Raw genomic sequence first — 24,605 nt, 5'->3', positions numbered from 1 at the left:
AATGGGCATTTTTGTCCCATCATAGTGTTAGCGACGTGGGAAAGTTATTTACCCACCTAGGAAAATAAACTTTTCTTGGTCCCCACATTAATCTGAAAAATGGGCATGGGATTTTTTGTCAATGGGGACCAAAATCCCATTGACCAACTTTCCCCCTCTCAAAATCCAAAAAAAGAATGCCCCCTTAATTTTTTCTTCATTTATTTCTATAGTTTCACTTTTTCTTTCTGGTACACTCTTTGCAGTGCTGAAACTCTTCTACCCTATTCTCCAACTCTACTCTCTTTAGAGGCTCAACCCCTTGGTTGTAGCAACTTTAAATGTCAATGAAAACACAGTAACTTGTGACTACTAGGGCGCCATCTTGACAACAAATAGTGAGTTAGTGCAACAATAAGGACAACAATGGACAAAACCAACTACCAGTGAGAGTTCAGATATGCCCCCACAAGGGGGCGTCCCACATCACACCCCCACCATGTATTGGGAACATCTCCCAATTATGATATCAATGATTTTGGTACTATCATCGGAGATGTTCCCAATACATGGTGGGGATGTGATATGGGACGTTGTGGGGCGCCACCTTGTGGGGCAAAGATGTGAACTCCTATAGTGGCAAGTTGTTGCAATGACAACCTTATAAGTATTTTCTACTTTTTTTTTCCTCATATTTAAGGGTATTTACGGTCTAGTTCAATGCGATTTAAAGAAAATCTCAGACCAAACCAATAAATTATGGATTAATAAATTTCCAAACCAAACCATTTTGGCATGAAAACCAACCCAAACTGTTTTATTATGGTTTGGTGCACTTTCTGGTATGGTTTGGGGAACTTTGGGCCATTATTTTATGATAGAATAAAAGGTTTAGTATATATTTATAATTTTATACACTTGGTTTAGATATATTACATTATATCATTTATACATCATTTATGTATGAAATTTCGGCTTATGATTCGGTTCGGTTTATAAACTCCATGAAACCAAACCAAAACCGCAAATCACAATTTAGGAAAATACGAAACCGAATCAAACAGTTTTCATGTGCAAACCGCAAATTCAGTTTGGTTTTGCGATTTGAACAAAACAATGGAACACCCATACTCATATTTCTCATCCACTTGTATATTTGCTCAGTGCTTTTAAACTTGAATATTAACATTTTTTTTTTGAATGCTCTATCATTCATGTAATTTTTAATGTGTTGCCTACATGGAAGGCCCCTACTTTTTCTTTCAAATAAATACAACTTTTATGACCATTTGTTGATTTGTCCTTCATGTGGTTGATTAGTTGAAACTTGAAACGAGAATAATTTTTGAAGAGTTTTTAATTGTAACTTTTAAGTTTGACATCTAATCCATTACAATTTATTTTATTTTTTCAAAATTTTGCTTATTTTTTGCATTTATTTCATATTTCATCTATTTTTTTAGTATATTTTTAATATTTTACATTTTCATTAATTAATTTAAGATAGTTTCAGGTCAAACCATTTGACCCATACAATTGAACCACTGACCTGAAAAAAAAGGCCAAATAAGTTATGTTTTTGAGTCAATTTTTTAAACATTGGTTTCAAGTTGTTATTTAATTAATAGTCTTAATTTTGTGGTCCATTGTATGGTGGGTCCTCGTCGTCTGAATGTAAGGATCTTGGAAGTTTTATGTCCGTACTTTACCCTGTCCATGTTAAGAACATAGGGTAAACAAGGCCAACTGTTAAACCAAAAACTAGACGATCAAATTATTCCAAGTATGAGTTTTATGCCAAAAATCAAGAAAAAATAGTTGTTATATTGTAAGAGCATGGACATGCTAAACACAACCATTAAACATGGAATGGATATGTAAAACAATCATATTAGTCGGCTCAAAGTAGAGATGTCAATGAGTCATAATTCATATTAACTTGACTTGACCTGGCCCTATATTAGGGTCAAGTTTACTCAGGTGTAGGAGTGCAACTTGAGTGGGCCCAACCCGAGCCCACTCTGACCCATCCTAAGCTTTTACATGGTTTGGGCCTCTGTTTTGGGGCTGTGGGCTAGGCACGAGCCAGAAATATCACGCTTGATCTAGACTTAGGTTGAGGCCTTGCGTAGTTTAATCCAAACCCAAGCGCAGTCCAACCCAAGTCAAGCCCACTCAAACAAATACGTATATACATGTATTAATGAAAATTGTAGATATTTTTAATTAATTTTAAACTTAAATTAGGCCATGAAACCCAATAAAAGATGACTACATGAAAATATATACATAAATTATTTCAAATTTGTCCAATCTCGACTAAGCCTGACTCGACCTAAACCCAACATGAGTTGTGTTGTATTAAGCTTAGGTTGGGATTAGGATGAAAAACTTGGACTTTTCCTCAAGCTAGGCCAGGCACAAGTCCAATGTTTTCACCTTTAGGTAGGGGTAGATTCAAGTCGAGCTGAGTCAAATATCTGGCCATTCAAACTCGATTCTCTAATAGACTATTAGGCTTGAGCTCGAGCTCAAACTCGATTCAAACTAGAAACTTGAGTCCGAATTCGACTTGAGTCAAAAGTCCTGAAGTTCGAGCTCAGCTCGACTTGACCTCAACTATGAATTAAATGTTTTATACAAATAAAATTTTATTATTATATATAAAAAATTAAATTATAAATATTTATTACTTTTTATATGTATATATATTAATAACACAATATAACTCCTTGGTCCAAAATACTCATTGGACTTAGAGGGTGTTTGGTTTGTGGGCATTTATTGAGAAAAATGTTGTCGTATCAGCGCCACTAGACCTGCTCACAGGCTAGGTCGGGCCGAGCTTTGCCTTTACATTAATAGAACATGCTCAAGCTCAAGCCTGAGCCTAGCCTGACCATCAGGCCTAGGTCTTGAGCCCGAATCCAGCACTCATATAAAGCCTGAAGCCCGGGTCCGAGCTTGAGCCTGGCTAGAAATTTGGAAAAAAATATTTTTTTACTTTTTAATTAAATTAAAATATATTTTATTTATATTAAAATACCTCAAAACCTAAAAAAAATTAATGACCTCATTATTACTTGAAAAAGGAGAAGAACAATAAAGAAAAAAAATATTATATATATATATATATATATATATATATGTTTTTTACTATATAAAATATATTTTTATTAGATATAATACAATATTAAGTCAGGCTCGGACTCAAGTCAGGCTTTTTTTGAGAAAGCCCGAACTAGAACCCACGGGCCTGAAATCCTGCCCAAGCCCGACTTAGACTGGGCTGGGTCGAGCTGGCCCATTAACAGGTCTAAGTGCCTCATTGGCGTTGTTGTTTATTATGAATAATACCATTGTTTGGTTTCACTGTTTATCAAATAAACACTAAAAATCATAAAAATGGATTTTTGTGCACCAAACATTTGGGGAAACACCAAATTCTTGTTTCCCCCAACACCCAAACATTTATTGAAATGAAATGCTTACATGGCACACTTCTATGAGATGTTAATCTAAGGTGGAAAGTAAAAAACGTTTAGACCATTGCCCAACCAAATAACAAAAGCAATGAATGTTTAAAGTAAAGTTGTACAAATAAACGTTTAAAGCAATAAATGACCCATCTATAAACCCACAAAACCAAACATATACTTAGTCGTCTTTAAGAGCATTAGCGCACTCATCACCATTATTATTCTATCTCAAGAAAGATCCAATTATTCCTCAATTTTTTTTTTAGAAACAATCTCAATGCCCTTGATTATTAGATTTGATGACTTTCCTTTACTTTTTAGTTCCAACTTCATTACTCTACCAACTTCTAGAACCTAAATTAGACAAGTGCCTCACCACCACTTTACATTAATACAAGCTTAAAGGTGATTTTGAAACAAGTGGAAGATATTGTAATACCGTAAATGGGACTACTATAAACTTTCATTAATTATTGGAATGATAAAATGAATTTTGTAAAATAAAAATAAAAATATCTCTCTAAAAGCATCCCAAACACCCCTTTAGCTCTCTCTCTTCCATAACCCTATTGACAATGGGATATAGGCCTTGTTTGATGATTAAGTAGTTGTTAAATTAGAAGTATTTATTTTAACAATCACTTAAAGTTGTTTGATAACCTATTTTCCAAATCACTTATTATGTTTTTAAGTACTTATTGGGGTGAGGATGTTTGGTAAGCTACTTTCCTCATAAGTGCTTATATTGACACAAATGACAATTTTAGCCCTCACTTCACTCATACATATATACAATGCTTTCACATGTTATGCTATACATTTTAATTGAGAGTCCACGTAGACCCCATTTCATGACAACTGAGAGCCCACATGGACCCACACGTGAATTGCCATGTGGACCCAATTAATAATAATAATAATAATAATAATAAGCTCCCATCTAAACTCTTGTACTAGATTGTATAAGAAAACCAGAATCTCAACTCGAGCAAACTCTCTACTAGGGCACATTTTGGGGCCTCCTCCATAGGGAATAAACGTATAGGGAACTGGGGTGTCTCTCTCAAACCTTAATGGATTGAACTTCTCTGTATTTGGAAAATATTCTGCTTCCTTATGCGTTGAAGTTGCACTCCACCAAACCTGAAGAATCCAAGTGATTACAATTTACAAACGATTCATTGATCAGTTGTTTGTGATTCTCTCATCCATATATTCTTAGAGCTTACCTTCCAATCTTTGGGGATTGAAAATCCATCATACGTGAAGTCTACTATGGTCTTCCTAAAATTTCCTTGAATTGGAGGTGTAAGTTTGCATACTTCATTCACCACATTCAAAGAATATGTCATCCTTGTTCAATGGTTCTCCGGGTCTCCTCTGCAACTCTATGTCCCTTTGCTCTGCTAACCAACAATTCAATGTTAGACCCAATATAGATACCCAAGAAATCCAATGCTCTACTAAGAGACAAATTACAGAAGAACATATTTGCGAGGACTCATCGGTAGCAGTAGGGCATCTCAGCCAAGTATTTGATCAGCATCATCATGGTAGAATTGTTGGTGTCGTGCCTGACATCCATGACTAGTATAACATTGTCTGCAATCTCCTCATCATTCAATATCTTCCTGTTCTCGTCTCTCCCTTTCATCAAATGCGAGATCAGATCCTTCGATGATGACTCACTCATCGTCTCACTCCTCTGCTTGCTTTCAATCACCTTGATCAACCCTCGACATAAATTGGCCATGGACTTCACCGCCTTGTAGTGCCTTGTGCCCGAAAAAATAGATGGGAAGTTGAAACACGCCTTTGAGCAACACGTTGAACTCTTCCAGGAGGTGGGATTGTCAACTGGGGTCGTCCATGCTTGCAAACACATCGCAGGCGATGGCGAAGGCGTACTTCTTGATAAACGGGAAGGTCTTCACCTCCTTCTTCCCTATCAATCATCTCTGAAGCACTCTCTGCACATCCTGTCGAACCTCTCCACGAGCTGGTACATCATCTCTTGGTTCAGAAAAGATGTGATCAACTTTCGAGTATGGATCACCTTCTCGTAGGGAGCTGTAAAGAAGGTGTCGACGAACAACTTCTTCAGAGAAAGGGGCCACCATGTCACAGAGAAGGTACACAGCGGTTTATCATGTTCTCGTGTTAGGGGAGAGATAGAGACAAGGAGAGAGAGGGAGAGAAAAATGAGAGAATGAGTTTGGGGGTATTTTAGGTATTACAATAAAATATTAGGGATTGATTCATCCCATTTTTTTGGAGAAGTACTTCTTTAAAAAAGCCAACTTGAAATCACTTTTTTAAATAAGTACTTTAAAAAAAGTACTTATTTCTCACTTTTTTTACCAAACACACAAAACCACTTAATGTGTGGTCCTATCTCTTAAAAGAAGTACTTCTTATAAGTGTTCTCAAACAGGGGCTTAATCACAAATTCCACTACAACGAGTTAAAGTATTTACCAACTATAGTGATGTTTGGTACTATATGTTTGAGCCACATAAAAGATTCAAAAATCATTGATTGGCCGTTTTTCGAGAAATCAACAAATCACTCAAAAAATCAATTATATAAAGTGTTGGATTTTGAAGCTATACATCACGAGTCTAGATTTTTTTTACCAACAATACTTTCTCACAAGATACCATTGCCACACACGGGAAATATTTTAGTTGTCATTTGAACTTGGCTCATCAAAAAAGGTCTCCATGAACCTTGATTGATGACCCTACCCTGATATTGTTATTCCATATTTCAATTACTCACCCAATTTCTCTACCTATTTCGATGACCATAATATAACATCTTGATACTTTAGTGAGGACTGAAATATTTACCAATGACCAAGCATGCTTGTGTAAGAGTACTGATATGTAGAACACTATCATTAGGCATGAATAGACATGTGAAGCAAGCATCTTGGGCTCCATTTGGATCGTGGGAATAGGGGTTTGGAATTGGAATTGGAATGGGCTATTCTGATTCCAACTGTTTGGTTGGATAGAATTGCAATCCCATTCTCATTCCCTCCACCTCCCTTGTGAATGAAATCCCATTGCTGCTAATTTCAAATCCCATTACCATTCTTTGTCTGAACCAAACAGACTATGGAATGAACCATTCCAATTTCAATTCCAATGCTGACTGTGAACCAAATGGACCCTCAATTTCTTTATATCTTAAGCTATGTTTGGTTGCAATGCAAATAAATTTGCACTGATGCAAAACCATGGCAGTACAAATGATTTGAGTGTAAGTTCTGATAGATTTTTGTGTCAAATTTTAGCTTATTTTGTTTGACTGTAGTACAAATGAAGTAAATTAAGATACAAAGCAAAATAAAGTAAAACTCAAAATAAATTTAAACAAGAATTTGCATTTTTTTATTTGCACTCCCATACTTTTGTACTAGTGTAAATAAAATTGCACTGCAACCAAACACAGCCTTAGGCTTAATTTGGAAGAATACAAATACAAATATGTAGAATGCAAAACGTTGTATTTTGTATGTATTTAACTGTACATATTTGTGTCTGTATTATTTCCAAACTAAGCCTTGAGTGTGAAATGGAGTCACTAACAACAATAGGTAACCAAGCATATTCAAGATGCACGTGAGATCGAAAAAAGCATGTGACATATTACCGCGTTCCCACACAATCCCCCTCGTATAATACTAAGATAGTGTGGCATAACTAATCAATGCATTGCAATCAAATAGATGGATATTCCCACAATCACGACTTTGTTGCAACCTTTGTAAAAGCACTCAAATAAAAATGGAATCGGAATGGTATATTCTTATAGTTTGTTTGGTTCAGACAGGAATAGGAATGAAAATGGAATCAGTAGGATTGAGATATTAATTCCCACGAGAGGGGCAAGGAATGGCCATTCTCTTAGATAGAGGAATGGGATTCCATTTTTTCCCAATCAAGCAGTTGGAATCAGAATAGCCCATTCTGATTTCGATTTCGGACTCCAATTCTTGTGAACCAAACGGGGCCTTAATTCATCATGTAATCATCCCCTCAACTTTCTAGATCACCAAATATAGATATTTTACCCAAACCTTTACTGGAATAAAGAAGGTCTTATCATCCGATGGACTTAATAGATTATATAGCTTGAGTGAGATAGCAATTGACCAATGCCTCATTTCCATATTTTATTGCAAGAGGATTGGAAAGCATAGTTGCACAATGAGACAAAGGGATATTCACTTTGAGTCTAGGTTAAATTCTATGCAACTTGAGAATGAAATGTTCATATTACAAAATCAAATTAAATATATAAATTTCAAAGATTCAAATTAGATTTTTATGGAACATTCAATTAAGAAGGGAAAAGATTGAAATGGATATTTTGTTTAGTTAAAGCATTTACTAGTTTCTTTATTTTTCACATTCATATATTATTCTCCATAAGCAGTATTTACAACTTAATTTGCATAAAAAATGTTCAAAGAGACCTAGCTTTAGAGAATTTTTTTCAAAGATGCATGAAGTGAAAGAAGATAGTGAACCAAGAAGGAGAAAGAGAATACAAATGGTGTTATGGGTAGGGGTGAGCAAATGGGTATGCTCTACCTGGAACCAAATGGAGCCAACCTTGAATTGACCTTAAACTGACCCTACCCAATACCCTACCCAAACCGACCCAATGGACCAGCCTTGGTGAAACTGACCTCGGTGGAACCAAACTTGCCTTGAAATAAACTTTAAAATACTTTTGAGGGTGTGAAGGTTTGAACCCAATCACTCATGGTTACAAAGGTCATGGTCCTATTTGACCATTGAGTTACTTAAGTGATTAGATCATTTTTTTTGTTTTAATAATTGAATGTGTATAATAACTAATGTAAAAGGTGATTGATGTAGCGCAATCTAGTCACTCCTAGCTGGCACTCGCATGGCTCCTGAGAGGTACCTGAGACGAGAGGAAAGAGGAAGCACTCCCGAGGGGGTTTCCCGGCGGGAACGCTCCGATGATTAAGTCAGTACTGTGTGCAAGAAGAGAAGGGAAACGAAAGGCTAACAGTGAAGGTTGCGCAAGTGATTCGAAGATACCTTGTTCCTTGAGAATGATCCCCTTATAATCGAATTCCATTGCTTTAGGGCCTCTAACTTCTGATAGGGCAGGTATAACCGCCACTGTGCCACAGTCGTATAGGCAAGACTGAGGTGGCACGTACGGGGCCATCGTTGCAGGGTATGTGCTTGTCAGACGTGAGACACCTTTATGAAGGTGACAGGAGCGACGTTATCTGACGAGGGACATGTCTGCTATCCACAGATTTGTCGGGTACAACGGTCGAGCATGAAGCTTTCCTGTGGTATACCGAACTGCCCTTCCACGAATCACCCTGAGCTGAGCTGTCTCTTGAGTGACGAGCTGCCTGTAGTAGGTTATGCCGAGCTGGCTGACCCAAGGTGTCCATGCCTCGGGGTGTCCAGAGATGGATCAGTGCGTTCTTGCCTGGGAGTGGCCCGAGGTTCATTGGGGGGAGCTCGGGCCTTAAGAGAGGTCAGGACGTCCTGAACTCAGGACGTCCCGAAGTGCCTTAACCACGGGGAGGAGGTGCGGGTAAGGCGGATCCTGGCGAGTAGTTTACCCGCCGAGTTGCCGAGCTGTACTCGGTGGGACTTTCCCTCCGAGTTGTGTTCACGCTCATTGCACTGTCATGCTGAGTCACTGTTTGAGCAAGATCACGCCCACGTGTACCCGTGCTGCGAGGTCAGGCCAAATCACCCTCCATCAATTGCCCCCCACTCCCCGCGCTGGCGACGATGACCCAGCGCGGGGAGGTCATGACACGACGAGTGGATTTGGCGTTGGTATTCATGCCACTTTGTCGCGCGCTCCATCCAGCTGGACCGGTTTAGCGCCCGGTTTGATAAAAAAAGGTCCCGAGTCGCATTCGAATTATGCACGGATCTCACGCGATTTGGACTTTGCGGACGTCAAAAACGCGCTAAACCGCTTTTGCCTCTAGGAACTCGCAGCTATGGCTATAAATAGGGGGACCCTTGGCCATTTTCTTCGCCACAAAGTTCTTGTCATCAGTGTTTGAGCTCACGCCGGGGGTCTCTTAGCTCGGGTCTTCCGGTTCGTCTTGTTCTCCTAGTTCGGTTGCGTTTCTTTTGGTGAGTCCTCCCGAGCTTCCTTCCCTTTTTCAATTTGTTTCTTCCCTCTAGTCTACTATGTCGTCTAGCATAGACGGCCTTATCGACGAGCCTGAGGTAGGCACCTCGGCTCGGGGTGGCTCCTCTGCTGCTCAACCATTCAAAGTTCGGGTGGCTTCGGGTCATCTGGTGTCTGCCTCCCACCGAGGTCGGGAGCCAGATCAGTTCATACCTTCCATAATGACCTCGAAGAGGCTTCAGGACCTCATATAGAGGTTCCGCCTCCCTAAGGAATATTAGTATAGCCTTCCCACCGGCAACTTCCCATGGGAGCTCGGTCCTAACGAGATCGTGATCTTCAGGGAGCAACTGATAGCCAGGCTCCGACTTCCTCTTCACCCTTTGATCGTTGAGGTGTTGGTACACTTCAACATTACCCTGGACCAACTCCTCCCAAATTCCATACGAAATGTGATGGGGTCCATCTCTCTTTGTTTTGACCGTTCCCTCTCCCTAGATTTAGATATTCTCAGCACCATTTTGGCCATAAAGAAGAGTGCTTCAGGTGCTCTCCCCGGGCACAAGCGATTCTACTACTTGTCCCCCCGCTCGGGCTTTAAACTCATGCACAAGCTCCCGAGCAAAGTCCCAGCTTGGAAGCGGGACTACTTCGTAGTCCGGAGCAGTACGGGGTGGCCCTTCCCCACCGATTGGAGGATAGCCATTCAAGACCCCGGTGTAATCCTAGATAGGAAGACCAAGAAGGTGCTCTAGTCACTAGCTCAGCTCGGGTTGGATTATAAAGACTTCACTTATGAGGAGAAGCTCGTCCAGGCGAGCTTGAGCCCGGGTAGGTTTTCCTTCACTTCGACTTTCTGTTCGTATGTTTACTTCGGGTTACTGATGTCATGTTTGGAGGCGGAGAGAATAGACCACCATAAGCTCTTATGCCAGATGAAGAGAAAGAAACACGTAGCCAAGAAGGCGCGCGTTGAGTCCCCGCGAGCTTCAGCCGAGGCCCAACCTCCACAGACTTCAGCTCAGAGGCTCGAGGTAGCAACGAAGCCTGTCATCGATTTGGAAGGAGAGGCGGTGCCTCAGGGGCCCGAGGTGGTAGCGAAGCCTGCTGTTAGGCCCACCGAACCTGCTGCCAAGCCTACCGAGCCTGTTGCTGAGAGCGTTGTCGAGGCTCGTGCTGCAGAGGTGGTTGCCGAGACCTCTGAGAGTTGCACCCTTGTCGTGGAGATGGCGGCATCCAGCTCGGAAGGCTAGGGGAGTCAAACTGTTCTGAACCCCCAGCGCAGCTTGGAGAAGAGCTAGCTGGTTGCATACCCGGGGGAGGTCAGCGAGTGGGCCGAACTCACTTTTGGTCAGCTCGGTGTCTGAGCTACCACTCATACTATGATGGTGAGTCTCTCTTTTCTTTTCTTTTTTCTTATTCTCTTTTTTTTTGTTTCCCTTTTGACCGGTTTCCCTTTTGCAGGTGAACACTGCCATTCACGCCTTGACTCTTCAATCAGATTGGCACCTGAGGCAGGCTTTGGAGGCTGAGAATTCATCTCGCGCCGCCCATACCGAGTTGAGGGCAGCTCGCTGCTAGGTCCACCGCCTGGAGAGTGACGCCTCGGCTCAAAAGAGCTTCATCGACGTGTTAATGGCAGAGAAGGGGGAGCTGGCCCGAGACAAGGACAAGCTGAGGGCCGAGGTAAACGGTCTCAAGGTCGGTCAAGAGGCCTTAGGGCTCGAGGTGAACAAACTCAAGGCTGAGCGGGACGCCTTGAAGCTCGAGGTGCAAGGCCTCAAAGAGGCGAAGGGGAAGATGGAGCATGAAGTGGAGTATCTCTAGGGAGACATAAGAGAGAAGACTGCAATCTTCGAGCGTGCTCTCGAGGAGGCCAAGACTCGGGCCGTCCTTGACTATGCTAATCCTTCAAGGTTCGACGACGTGATGACGGAGGCCTATCGTAAGGGCTTCAAGATTAGTCGGTGGCTGATCAGGCATCTCTACCCCGACCTGGATACGAGCGCCATCACCACTTCGCGGATCACTGACGACATTGTACGTCAGTCCAAAGATGATCCAAATTCTAAAGATGAGGGCACCGAAGAAGCTTACCAGTTTGGACCATAGGGGCTCCCAGACGGAAGCGCCGATCTGAAGCGTTAGAGCTAGGTCTACTGCTGAGGTTGGGACCGCGACTGTTTCTTCCGTGGGTGCGGCTCACTTTTCGCCTTGCTCCATGGGCCGGTCTAGTTCGAGGTCGTCGGCCACCTTGTTTTTCCCCTTCACGGTGGCAACATAGCACTTGTAGGACTCGAGCTGGTTGCCTCGTTCTACCCCATAGAAGTTTGTTGGGAACTTCATAGCCAAATGGTAAGTGGAGACCATCGCCCGTAGGACATGGGTGATCGGTCGACCCATTAGGGCATTGTAGGGGGAGGGGGTCGCGACCACCAGGAAGTCGTGTTTGAATCTGACCACACAAGGCGATGTTTCGACCTCCACAAGTACTGTTATTCTCCCAACGGGCTGGACTTCTTCTCCGCTGAAACCCACCAAAGGAGTGTCTATAGGCTTCAGGTCACCTCTCTGCAACTGAAGCTGGTCGAACGCAGCTTTGAAGAGGATGTTGGTTGAGCTGCCTGAGTCAACGAGTACACTCCTGACCTCGAAGTCATTGATTCTTAGCTTTATTATGAGCGCATCATCATGGGGATAGTGGACCCCTCACGCATTGTCTTCTGTGAATAAAATTGGGTCTCCCGTCTTCAGCCGCTTTAGGGGGTTATGATATTCCCGGGTGGCCTCACGAACTGACGTCCAAGCTACTACTGAAGTGCAACCCGCAACGATCAAACCTCCCGCTATCATGTGGATGGTCCCCCGAACTGGCCTCTCTTCTGGAGGCTGCATCTGCGGTTGTTCGGCCGGCCTGTTGCTGGACTCGGGAGCATCCTTACCATGCTCCCCTTGTTGACCTGCTCTATTACTATTGTTATTATTATTTTGTACAAAGTTTCTCAAATATTCGTGATGGAAGAGCTCCTCTATCTCGTCACGGAGGTTTTTACAACTCTCGGTACTGTGACCGTGATCTTTGTGAAAACTACAATATAGACCCTTATTTCTTTCATTGGGATTCCCCCTCAGACGGGGTGGCCACTTGACGTACAGGGCATCCTTGTTCACCATCAGGATTTCGGCCTACTTCGCGTTCAATGGGGTGTAATCAGCTCAATCCATTACAAGAGCTTGGAACAATTGACCCGACTTTTCCCCCTGAACTGTATCTTTTTTCTTTCGGCTGTCCCCTTGACTGGAGGGCTCTCCTTCCCTCTTTCTTTTTTCGGGCGCACCCTTGCCCTTCTGGTTTATCTCCTCTTCGGTGGCTATGAACCTATCCGCGAGCTTCAAAAACTTGGTTATGGTCGCTGGCTGGTTGACGACCATGTGCCATTTGAACTCTTTGTGTGTCACACCTTTCTTGGCTGTTGCAAGGCGTACGACGGAGTCCATGCACGATATCTGCATACAAGCATCGTTGAACTGCTTGATATAGCCCATAATGGACTCTCCCTCCCTTTGCACTAGTTGAGGAGGCTTTCTTCAGTTCGCGGGCACCGTTTGCTGGTGACGAAGTGGGATGTGAAGGCTTGTGTGAACTGCGCCCAACTTCTTATCGACCCAGGTGCCAAGTTCTGGTACCACGTGTGGGCTGCTTCCCTAAAAGTAGTGGAGAAGGCCACGCACATGCACGACTCACTGCTCTCGCCAGGTGCATCTGTCACTGAAAGGCATCTACGTGGTCATTTGGGTCAAACGACCAGTCATACTTGTCAAGAGGGGGGGAGTTTGAAGTCTTTGGGCATTGGGATTACCAGGAGTTCGGAAGACAGGGGGGATGGAGTTGAGAAGAGGGGAGCTTTGACTTCGGCCGAGCTTACCTCTTCTTTGCCCCCAAGCCCGGGCAAATCGCAGGTAACAGATCGGCAAGCTCGGCGGTGGCGTCTCTGCTTCTTGGTGGGCTCGGCATTCGTGTTGCTCACCTCTGCGCTGTCCGGAATGGTTTGTGCATGAAGTAGCCCGGTCTACTGGTGATGGTTGCAGACAGAGGGGTCATGTTTGAAGTCTGTTGCCTGGATCTCGAACCGGTTCTCAAAGAGTGGGGTTTCAAGCTTCAACTGCCGAGGTGATGTAGACCTGGCGAGCTGGGGTCCTCCCAACCTGTTCGCCCGCGGCAAGACCGAGGTAGTCAGTCTCTCTCGCCTGCCGCGGGGGGAGGCCTTGGTTTTTGGGAAGTTTTGAGGGGCCTCTCCTTGGCCAGAGGGGCGCTCGTCCTGACAGTGAGACTTAGCATGCTGCGAGGCAGCATGCCGGGGCGGGAACTGCGGCTGTTGAAGCTGAGGTTGAGGCAGCTGGGGGAACTGCTGCTGATACTGATACTGGGGAGACCTGGTGCAGTACGTGTTGTTGATAGAGCTGAAGCAGTTGGAACTGTTGCATTTGGGCCTGCATGGCCCACATGCACTGCACCAAGTCCTCCAATTGGTTCGGGTTGGCCATTGGGGGCACGACCGAAGGTTCGATGAACGTTGTTTCGACTGTAGCAGGGAGTGGGGCAACAATAGGTGCCACTGTGAGAGGCACATTTAAGTTGGGGATTCCGTCCGCCTTGAGGGAGACGGTGAACTGTTCGATGCAGACAGTAGGAAGCTGGGGTTGTTCCCTGGAGTTATCTATTTCCGCTCTTCGTCCAACGTTGCTAAAGGAAGCCATGAGTGCTGGATTTTTTCAAGGAAGAAGAGAACTGTGAAAGTTTAGAGAGAAAGGCCTTTTGAAGCGATTCCCATAGACGACGCCAAATGATGTAGCACAATCCGGTCACTCCTAGCGGCACTCGCATGGCTCCTGAGAGGTACCTGAGACGAGAGGAAAGAGGAAGAACTCCCGAGGGGGTTTCCTGGCGGGAACACTCCGATGATTAAGTCAGTACTGTGTGCAAGAAGAGAAGGGAAACAGAAGGCTAAGAGTGAAGGCTGCGCAAGTGATTCGAATATACCTTGTTCCTTGAGAATGATCCCTTATAACCGAATTCCATTGCTTCAGTCCCTCGGACTTATGACAGGGCAGGTATAACCGCCACTGTCAGCCTGCCACAACCGTTACAAGCAAGGCTGAGGTGGCACACGTGGGGCCATCGTTGTAGGGTACATGCATGTCAGACGCGAGACACCTTTATGAAGGTGACAAGCGCGACGCTATCTGACGAGGGACATGTCTGCTATCCACAGATTTGTCAGGTACGACGGTCGAGCAGGAAGCTTTCCTATGGTATACCGAACTACCCTTCCACGAATCACCCTGAGCTGGGCTGTCTCTTGAGTGACGAGCTGCCTGTAGCAGGTTATGCCGAGCTGGCTGACCTGAGGTGTCCATGCCTCAGGGTGTCCAGAGATGGATCGGTGCGTTCTTGCTTGGGAGTGGCCCGAGGTCCATTGGGGGGAGCTCGGGCCTTCAGAGAGGTAAGGACATCCTAAACTCGGGACATCCCAAAGTGCCTTAACCCCGAGGAGGAGGTGCGGGTAAGGCGGCTCCCGACGAGTAGTTTACCCACCGAGTTGCCGAGCTGTACTCAATGGGACCTTCCCTCCGATTTGTGTTCACGCTCGTTGCGCTGTCATGCTGAGTCACTGTTTGAGCAAGGTCACGCCCACGTGTACCCGTGCTGCGAGGTCGGGCCAAATCACCCTCCATCAGTGATACTTACAAAATGTAAATTATAAAGATAATTTTGAACCATATATTAATATATTATGATAATCTATAGATTAAATTATTCAATTTAATCAATAAAGATGATATGAGTTTTAAATTATATATTATATTTATTGAAAATCTATATTTTAAAGAACATGCCATTTTTTTGAAGGGGGAGAATAAATAAAGAATATGTTCCATGGGCAGACCCTAGAACCGCTAAGGCCATAACCAACCTTCATAGGGTAGGTTTCGCTTCTAAAACCTAGAACTGACCCATACATAGTAAGTTCCAGGTTCTACCATGGAAGTATGGAACCAAACCAAACCGATCCATGCTCGCCCCTAGTTATGGGTGGATTTTGAGCAAGGGAAAATTGGTCGAAAAAATTATTATTTTTTATCTTGTGCTTACTATTTTTGTTATAAATTTAAAAACATAATTGAATTAACCAAATGGTCGAACTTGGTCATTTAATATGCAAATAAGAAAAAAAAAACTTCAAAAGTTTCAACCTGAAAATGGTAAAAATATAAGGCAATTTGTAGCGTGTGGCTCATTGTTGGGTCAAGTAGGTTGACGGGTCTTTGACAATGTCAATGGATTTTACTTACTACCATGTTTGATGTTAACCCAAACTAGATTGCCAATGGACGGTGACTGGAATGTTTTGACCATTTGGATAAAAAATCACAAGGTTAATCTTGTATACTAAAAAAAATTATAATAAACTATAAGTCCAACATCATAATTCTAGAATCCCAACTTAAATATACCAGATGGTTTCAAAACCTACTTAATTACTGAGTGGCCTACTTGACACAAATATGCCTTATATCATTAAATTTTTGTCTTACCCCATCTTCTTATTCTTCGTCTTCATTGTTCCTTAGGAAAAAAACGTTCCCCAAAAGGAAAAAATGGTCGTTTACTAAAAGGAAAAAACGGTCATTCTTCGTCTTCATTGTTCATTGGGTAGAGTTGTGAAAAAACCCCAAATAGACAAAAAAAAAAAGATTTAAGAATGAACTAATGGGGACCTGTGCGATGCAAAGGATTTATTAAGCGAAAGTTAAATAATAGAAAGGGTCGTTTATTAAAATACCTCTTATAGTTTCATGTTTTTACTAAAATCTACCCTATAGTTAGCATTTTACTAAAACACCATTTATAACTTGCAATGGATTTAATCAATCTTCCATTACATGACAATGGAAAATGATAGTGTTGACCCTAATGCTCATTTAAATAAATTTAATTAAAATAAAAAAAACCATTTTTCCCTTAATAAGACACGGGCAACCACTCTATTGGTTATATTTGGTCAATTTTGTTTTATATACAAAAAAAAGTGTTAAGGGTATTTTTGGAAGAAAAAATCATGGGTCTAATGGCAAAATAAACAAACACTCCTTACTGAAAGGTTGATTAAATAAATAAGTTGTAAAATAAGTCTAAAATGTTTTATATCATAAATCTAATTTTTAAATTTATTTTTTAATAATTACACTATAATTTTTAAAATAAAATTAAATTTTTAGGTTTAAATCTTTTGAACTGACTGACCAAAGCAAAAATCGACCCAAACCGATACAACTTGAGTGGGTTGGATTTCATAAAAGGTCAATCGGTTTTAGTTTACCAACTCCCCAACCTAACCAAGTCAATTTAGTTGGCCAAATAGCCTACAACCGAACTGAACAAAGTCATGAACACTCATAATTTCAGCTAAATTAATAGTCTCATCTCAGTTAAATAATTAAGAATAGTTTAGTCTCCAATTATTATTGAAAATTTATAGCGAAAATACACAATTATTGAAAATATATTGATAATTAAAAAATATAATAAGTACAAAAAAACAATAAGTACTAAAAATATATTAACTTAGTCAATAAATAGTATAATCTAAAATAATAATTTAATATATCATAAAAATTAATCAATAGGTTATACCAAGTATAATAAATACAATAAGTATAATAAATTAAATTTAAAATTTTCAATAATAGTAGTTTAATCTCCAATAATTATTAAAAGTTTTCTGTTAAATATCAAAACAATATAAATTTATACATAATCATTGAAAATACATTTATCACAAAAAAACAATAAATAATTACAGAAATGCAATAAATATTAATTTTAGTATATATAATTATATAATAAATATAGATTAAGAGCTTAAAATTATTATAAATAAATATTACTTTTTGAAAGTTATTTTCTCGAATTATTACTTGATATAATTGAAATTAGTTGTTTATAATGCTACGTAAAAATATTAAATTATTATTAATTTCAATATTATGTTATAATTATTTTTATAATTTTCAGGATATATTTTTTAATTTATTACATAATTTTTTTTATTTTAACTATTTAAAATATAGTTATTTTAAATATTTTATTATTTAAAATATTTATTTATTTAAATACATATATAATATGTAAATTATTTAAATTTTAAAATATTAATTATTTATTGAATTTAGTTATCCATAAAATCATAATTTATAATATTATTACATAATTTCATTATTAACTTTGTATTATATTAAATTATTATTAATTTCAATATTATGTTATAAATATTTTTCAACTTTGAAGATTTTTTTTTAATTTATTACATAAATTTGTTATTTTAAATTAAAATCTACTTATGATAAATATTTAAATAATCTATAAAATATTTAAAATATTTTGTTATTTGAATTTTATTTATTTAAAGCTATTACATATTATTAAATATTTTAAAAACATTTAAATTGATAGTCTAGAAAAACATAATTTGAATTGTTAACACGTAATTTTTGTGATATATTTTGTAAAAATATAAAATTATTTTTGTTGTGTTTTTAATTAATATTTTAAAGTTATTATATAATTTTGTTAGAATATTTAAATAATTTTTTATTTTTTTAATCTAAACTTTCTTTATATAGATACAAATAAAAAGTAGGGGAGTGGATAAATAGGAATTAGGGATAACCTAGCAGATAAACTCTCTACTAAATTAGAGATAACTTTTCTAGATAAATAGGAATTAGAGATAATTATGGAGAAAGTAGGGGATAGTGGGGGAGGTAATCTAGGAAAAATTTTAGGAGAAGAGATTATTTAGGTTATTTGGAAAGTGTATCTCATTGGTTGTCTTGAAAATGACATGGAAAGTGCATCTCATTGTTTGTGTGAGGTTGTGATGGGTTGGGTGTTGGGATGAGAGTAGGAGAGACCGAGTCTAAGCTCATTGTGGACGCCGATGTTTGGGTTCTCATTGGGAATTTCTCTAGTCAATAGAGAAGGGTAAGTATCTCTAATTCCTCATGAGTCTTGACTATATGCATGTCTAGAAAACAGATTTGAAGCCAATGGTACCATACTTCCATTTCTTCGTGAGAAAGAGGAAGTGTTGAGAGGGAGGGGGAGGGAGAGAGAGTGATGGGCAAAATAGTATTTTTAATTATTCCGTAAATGGACATTGATGGTAAGAAAGATTTAGTCAATTGTAAGGTACTTTAAGACAACGGGGTATAGTTAATCAATTTCCTAAACGTTATTTTATAAATTTATTTAATAACATGAACACGAGAGAGAGAGAGAGAGAGAGAGAGAGATGCATTAAAGAGGGAGGGTACATATCATAACTGATGAATCAATTTTTGGTTAAGTACCTTGTCATTTGGTCTGCTTCCAAGTGGCCGATAACTCGGAGGCATAAGTGGAGAACTTTTGCTGGATGAGGACCTAGATGCCGAGTTGACCAGGCTGAGTTGAGGGCAGATTAGGTGTCGAGCTGACTGAGTCAAGCTGGGCAGGTTAGGTGCCGAACTGACTGGGCCGAGCTGAGCAGGTTAGGTTCCGAACTGACTGGGCCGAGCTAGGCAGGTTAGGTGCCGAACTAATTGGGCCGAGCTGTGCAGGTTAGGTGTTGAGTTGACTAGGCCAAGCTGGGGGTAGGCTAGGTGCCGAGTTGACCAGACCACCGAGCTGGATTGATTGTCGAGCTTCGTAATTCTTTAGAGACCTGCAAGGAATCAATGTCAGAGGACCCGGGGTGGCTAACCCGATGAGGTTGCTCCGATGATTAAGTCAGTACTCTCATAGTAGACTGCGAGCAAAAAATCACAAAAGTATGAGAGTTAGAATATGCTTACTTGCCCCCTCCATGTCATTAGGGTTGGTGCCTTTGTATAGGCATTGTTTGGCGTGGGCTTCACCTAAGTGGTCCGAGATTCCCGAAGGCAACCTCCATGCACGTTGACCACCCTCTGGATCGTTCGGTACATGGGCCAATTTCCAAGGATCGTGGGAGTGTTGGGATATGCATGCTGAATTTGTTGGCGAACACGTCTCGCAGGTCGCCAGGTCGGCGCTTGTGCTAGGCCGCCAGTTCGGCGCCTGTGCTAGGTCGCTAGGTTGGTGCCTGTGCCAGGCTGCCAGTTCGGTGCCTGTGTCAGGCTGCCAGTTCGGCGCCTGTGCCAGGTCGCCAGGTCGGTGCCTGTGCCAGGTCGCCAACTGGGACACCATCATCTTGGCTAAGGCAAGTTGTTGCCAAAGTGGTTCCGGATGTCACCTAGTTGTTCCGAGATGCCACGTGTCATAATGTCATTGGAGGATAAATCCGCCCTCATCAATAACCTTGCATCATTGAATAAACATCAGGTCTCAAGAAAGGTCTTTGAATCTATAAAAGAAAGGGGTCTGGATGTAGTAGGCAGGTTAGATAAGTAGAATGAGTGAACAAGTAATAGCTGTGTGACACGTAATACACCTTTCATTCAAACACTTTTGCTCCATTAGATAGAAATTATACATTATTTTATTATCTTTGTCAAAATAATTAAAAATAAAAACCATAGAAAAGGAAAACCTAAACGTGTTGGTTTAGGTCGTGAAGTATTCATCAATACAGTGGCCACTGCTTCTCTACTCTACCACACGAGCCATTACAAGCTTCCATTAGGCATGTGTAAGGAAGTGAATAGCCAATTTTGTGATTTCCTCTAGGGGTGAAAGAAGAGATGAGCGAAGGATCCACTGGATTAGTTGGTCAAAGCTTTGTATTGTAAAGGCAGTTGGTGGGATGGGTTTCCGAGACCTGAGAGCTTTCAACTGGGCGCTTTTGGGCAAGCTTGCATGTAGATTAATCCATAGTAAAAACGCACTATGGGGACGGCTGCTTGCAGCCTTATACCATCCAAATAGGCCTTTGATTGAAGTGGGTAACCAGACTAATTCCTCTTGGTTATGGCAAAGTCTAATATATGAGTTGTCTTTTCTCAAGAAAGGCCTTATTTAGAGAATCGGTACAGGTGCGGATGTGAATATTTGGGAGGATCCTTGCCTTGGCTCCCTCACTCAATCGAGTTTAAAATACACTCCCCACGGCCCCTGGACTGCCAGTACACTAAGGTTCAAGATCTCGTGCTTCAAAATCCTCGTCGCTGGAACCTAATAGTTCTCACAAGACTATTCAACCAAGAAGATGTTAAAGACATTATGTCTATTCCACTGGGCTCAATTGATGAAGAGGACTCTCTAATTTGGCATTTCTCAGGTGATGGGAAATGCACTGTAAAATCTGGCTACAAAGTAGCTTGTCGATATCTATTGGAAGGTTCAAATCCTAGGCTTGCTCCACAGGCCCCATGGAAGAAGATTTGGAAGCTTCGGATCCCGCTCAAAATTAGAAACTTCATCTGGAGAGTCTGCTGGCAAGAAATTGGAGTCAACTCCGCTCTGTTTCAAATGAAATTGAACATAAGCCGGGAATGTCAGAGGTGTGGAGAAACCGAGGATGTCCAACACCTCCTGCTCTACTGCCCCTATGCGCGAGCTGTGTGGATCCACTCCCTGCTAGCATTAAGATCTGATCAGATTAATAGTAACCACGTTTTGGAGTGGATAACTACTTGGTTTGATAGTAGAAGCTACCTAGAAGGAGATTTTGCAGACTGGGCAGCCCTCCAATCAATTATATGTTGGCAAGAAATGATTACTGTTTCAAAGGAATATACAGAAGCCTAGTGGTAGTGGTTCAGAAAAGTTTAGCCATGTGGGGTGAGCTCTGTCCCCAGGTTGCAGCCTCTCAACCTACAGATCCACCAGTGAACCACGTTACAAACTGTGGCTGGAAGCCCCCCCTTCAAATTGGATTAAGGTAAATTGTAATGCAAGTTTTGATAATACCTCGGGTTGGGCTGGTTTAGTTTATGTTGTTAGAAGTAACACTGGTCTAGTGTTGAGTGCTAAAGGGGAAAGAGTAAGATGCCAGTCAATTTTAGATGCAGAAGCCAGAGCAATAAGACTTGGCTGCCACGAAACTCTTAAGTGCTGGAGTTTCGTCAAGAACATCTGGTCAGATTCACTGTCGGCAATCCATTATATTTTAAACAAGCAAAATCCGGAGTTTCTCTCCCCTCAAGAACATCTGGTCAGATATCAGTAGCCTTGCAAGGCATTTCTCCACTCTGAATTTTCAGCACTGTGCGGCTATTTTGCCTGAAAATTACTTTATGGTGACCAGCCATTTCTCATTGTGGTTCGGCCCATTTGAACATCTCTGTTTCGAAAATCTATATCGTTCTTCATCCTTTCTGTAGGTGCAAATAAAGTTTTCTCTTTTTACCAAAAAAAAAAAAAACTCCCGCCATGGCTGCTCACGGTAGGATATCAATCAAATGCCATTTTTTTTCTTTTTCCCGAAGCTCAAACGGAATATATTCGATAATGTTTCCATTCGTTGAAATTGGTTCTCTTGTGAAATTTCGTATACTTGAGCGTGAGGTATAAATGAATTACTGAACCGCTCCGTGGACTCAGACTGTTGAAACTATGATGCTTGATTCCGCAACTGCCGATTCCGACTATCGAACCCTTGTTCTTTATTTATGAGATGACGACAGCGTTTTGCAAAAATTATTGGTTGAACCGTTTGATCCGGACGTTGAACCGTTGATCCGTGATCTGGAGGGAAAAAACAGTTCCGTTTCCGAATTCCGAGTCGTTTTTAAAACATCAATGAAAAGTTAGAAATTTCCTACGCCTTTTTGCAGTTCTGACCGTTTTTAGATACGAGTCGTCGGCTCCATGTAAACCCTGCTCTGTTTTTCTTCGTCGACCGGAAAAAGTGAAAAAATGCGCGAGAGATATCAATTAGCGATGTTTTAGTGTTTCGAGCTCATATTCGTTCACTTTCATGGCGAAATCCGAGAGTTCGAAGCTCAATTCGGGAACCCTAACTCCGCTCATGCATAATTCGGCGAACGACCAGGATATTGATCCGCACTCGTGTTCTCTCGAGAAATTTAAACTCTACGAAACCCGTCAAGTAATGATTTTTGAATTTCATCATTTTTTTTGCTTATTTCTACTGCGTGCTTATGTTTTTTTTTTGGAAATTCTGGTGATGTGGTTTTTGGTTTGAGCAGAGGTTTTATCTCATTGGGAGCGACCGGAACAAACGATTCTTCCGAGTTTTGAAGATAGACAGATGTGAGCCTTCAGAACTCAATATCAGTGAGGATCCGGTTGTCTACTCACAGCAGGAAGTTAAAAGCTTGCTCCAACGCATCAGCGAAGGCAACCGTGCCACTGGAGGCCTCACATTTGTTGCCAAGGTCTTTGGGATTGCAGGTGATACTTTATTTTTTCCTAACGCCTCACGTTCTTGTGAAAATATAATTTTTGTTATTGCCATCTGAACATATTATTTTTTCCTTTTCTCCTCTATTTTAGGTTGCATTAAATTCTTGGAATCGTATTATCTGATTCTTGTCACAAAGCGTCGGCAAATTGGCAGTATATGTGGGCACGCAATTTATAGCATAGATGAGAGCCAGTTAATTACTATTCCTCATGTATCAATCCAGACTGATTTAGCACATTCCAAAACTGAGCTAAGGTATTCCACCATTTCTTGGTCCAACTATTTTTGTTGTTGTCATTATTTTTATTACTGCTTTACGTGCTTATAGTTTCTCATTCTATTTTGAGGTTTGGGGATCCACTAATAATGCGCTTTTATATAAAAAAGAGGAACTCCGACTGGGGCTGGATCTGCTCTGGACAGCTTGTTATACACAATGCTCTCTACATGCAATCTAATCTGGACATATGCCAATGCTCATGTGTTAGCCTGTGAACAGAAGTAGAGGCTTGGTTAATTAATTCTTTTAATTTCATAATCCCTGAGAAAAAGTTATGGGGGCAAAACCTTAATAGACTGAAAAAAGGTTACACCAAACTCTTCATTAATTCAAGCTTTATTAGAGAATGTCTCTTGAAAATGTTAAGAAAAAGTGACAAAGATGGACAGATCATCAAAGAAAAAAAGTTCTCCCTTGAAGAGGTCATGGGAGATGGTACTACAACAATCAAGAGTAACATTTTTAGAGGAGATTTAGCAAAAAAAAAAAAAAAAAAAAAGAAAAAATTGTAGAAGAGAATGCAGAAGAAAGAAAACATGAAAAATAGAAGTTAATGGTTGGAGTGATGGGCAAATTTTTTGTTTTTCATAAAAAAATAAAATTTATTAAATAAAAAAGAAGATACGAAGAAATGTTATAAGAAATCACCCAAAAGAAAGACAACCAAAATTAAAACAGCCAACACAAATAACTCAATGGCTAATAAAAACCACCTACAGAAAGGACATAGCAAGACCCACTCCAACATCACACACAACCTCGATCCAGATCTAAAAACCCAACGGGATAAAGCTCCAAATCCAAGAAATTGTTCCACTTCCATGGCACCATCTGACTCAGGAAGCAAATAATAAGCATCTATCTACATTATCCACATGATTCTTCATCTCCAGCTCCCTGAACATCCTGCCATTGTGTTCATTTATTGTTTCCTATAATGACTTGATACTATACCAGATTCATCACCTGAGCTTTAGATGCTTGAATCATGATGCTGGGTTCCTTTGTGAAGTAGCTGGCTTTGTCCCCCCCAATAGTAATTAAACCAAAATAAAAAAAAACCAAAATTGGATCCATTGCATTAAGTGAAGTGTGTGCTCATGATGAGCTGCTATGATGGGGAATAACTCTTCACTGCATGTTTGGTTATGTCCTGCTGAAATTGACAGACATGACTGCATAGTAAAACATTTTAGTCATTAGGTTTATATTAGTTTGCAATTCATGCTTATCTCCATCTTATTTTGTCTATGCTGTTACCATAGCTGTCTGCAGCCAGAGTGGGCAGTGAAGGGAGGGGGTGATTGGAGAGAGAGA

General features: G+C 40.7%; 1 protein-coding gene and 1 pseudogene across 2 annotated transcripts in view; one reads left to right on the top strand and one right to left on the bottom strand.

The window, feature by feature from the left end:
• Positions 1 to 4,307: 4,307 nt before the first annotated feature.
• Positions 4,308 to 8,675, bottom strand: LOC148863968 (beta-amyrin 28-monooxygenase-like; annotated as a pseudogene).
• Positions 8,676 to 21,645: 12,970 nt separating this feature from the next.
• Positions 21,646 to 24,605, top strand: part of ATSAC1 (Phosphoinositide phosphatase family protein) — a 47,785-nt gene continuing 44,825 nt past the window's right edge. The window contains exons 1-3 of one of the 2 annotated variants that reach the window (XM_088979697.1): positions 21,646 to 22,690; positions 22,791 to 22,995; positions 23,098 to 23,263. In XM_088979697.1, the coding sequence (XP_088835823.1) occupies positions 22,559 to 22,690; positions 22,791 to 22,995; positions 23,098 to 23,263 (503 nt within the window). In that variant the 5' untranslated portion in view covers positions 21,646 to 22,558. The remainder of the gene's footprint in view (positions 22,691 to 22,790; positions 22,996 to 23,097; positions 23,264 to 24,605) is intronic. The other variant, XM_088979695.1, reaches the window with a different exon arrangement.

The sequence above is a fragment of the Nelumbo lutea genome, chromosome 3 (genome assembly GCF_056320005.1).
Source record: "Nelumbo lutea isolate HS-2025 chromosome 3, American lotus-T2T, whole genome shotgun sequence".
Classification (NCBI taxonomy): domain Eukaryota; kingdom Viridiplantae; phylum Streptophyta; class Magnoliopsida; order Proteales; family Nelumbonaceae; genus Nelumbo; species Nelumbo lutea.
Note: the sequence above shows the minus strand (reverse complement) of the source record. Positions and strands in the feature narration are given on the sequence as shown.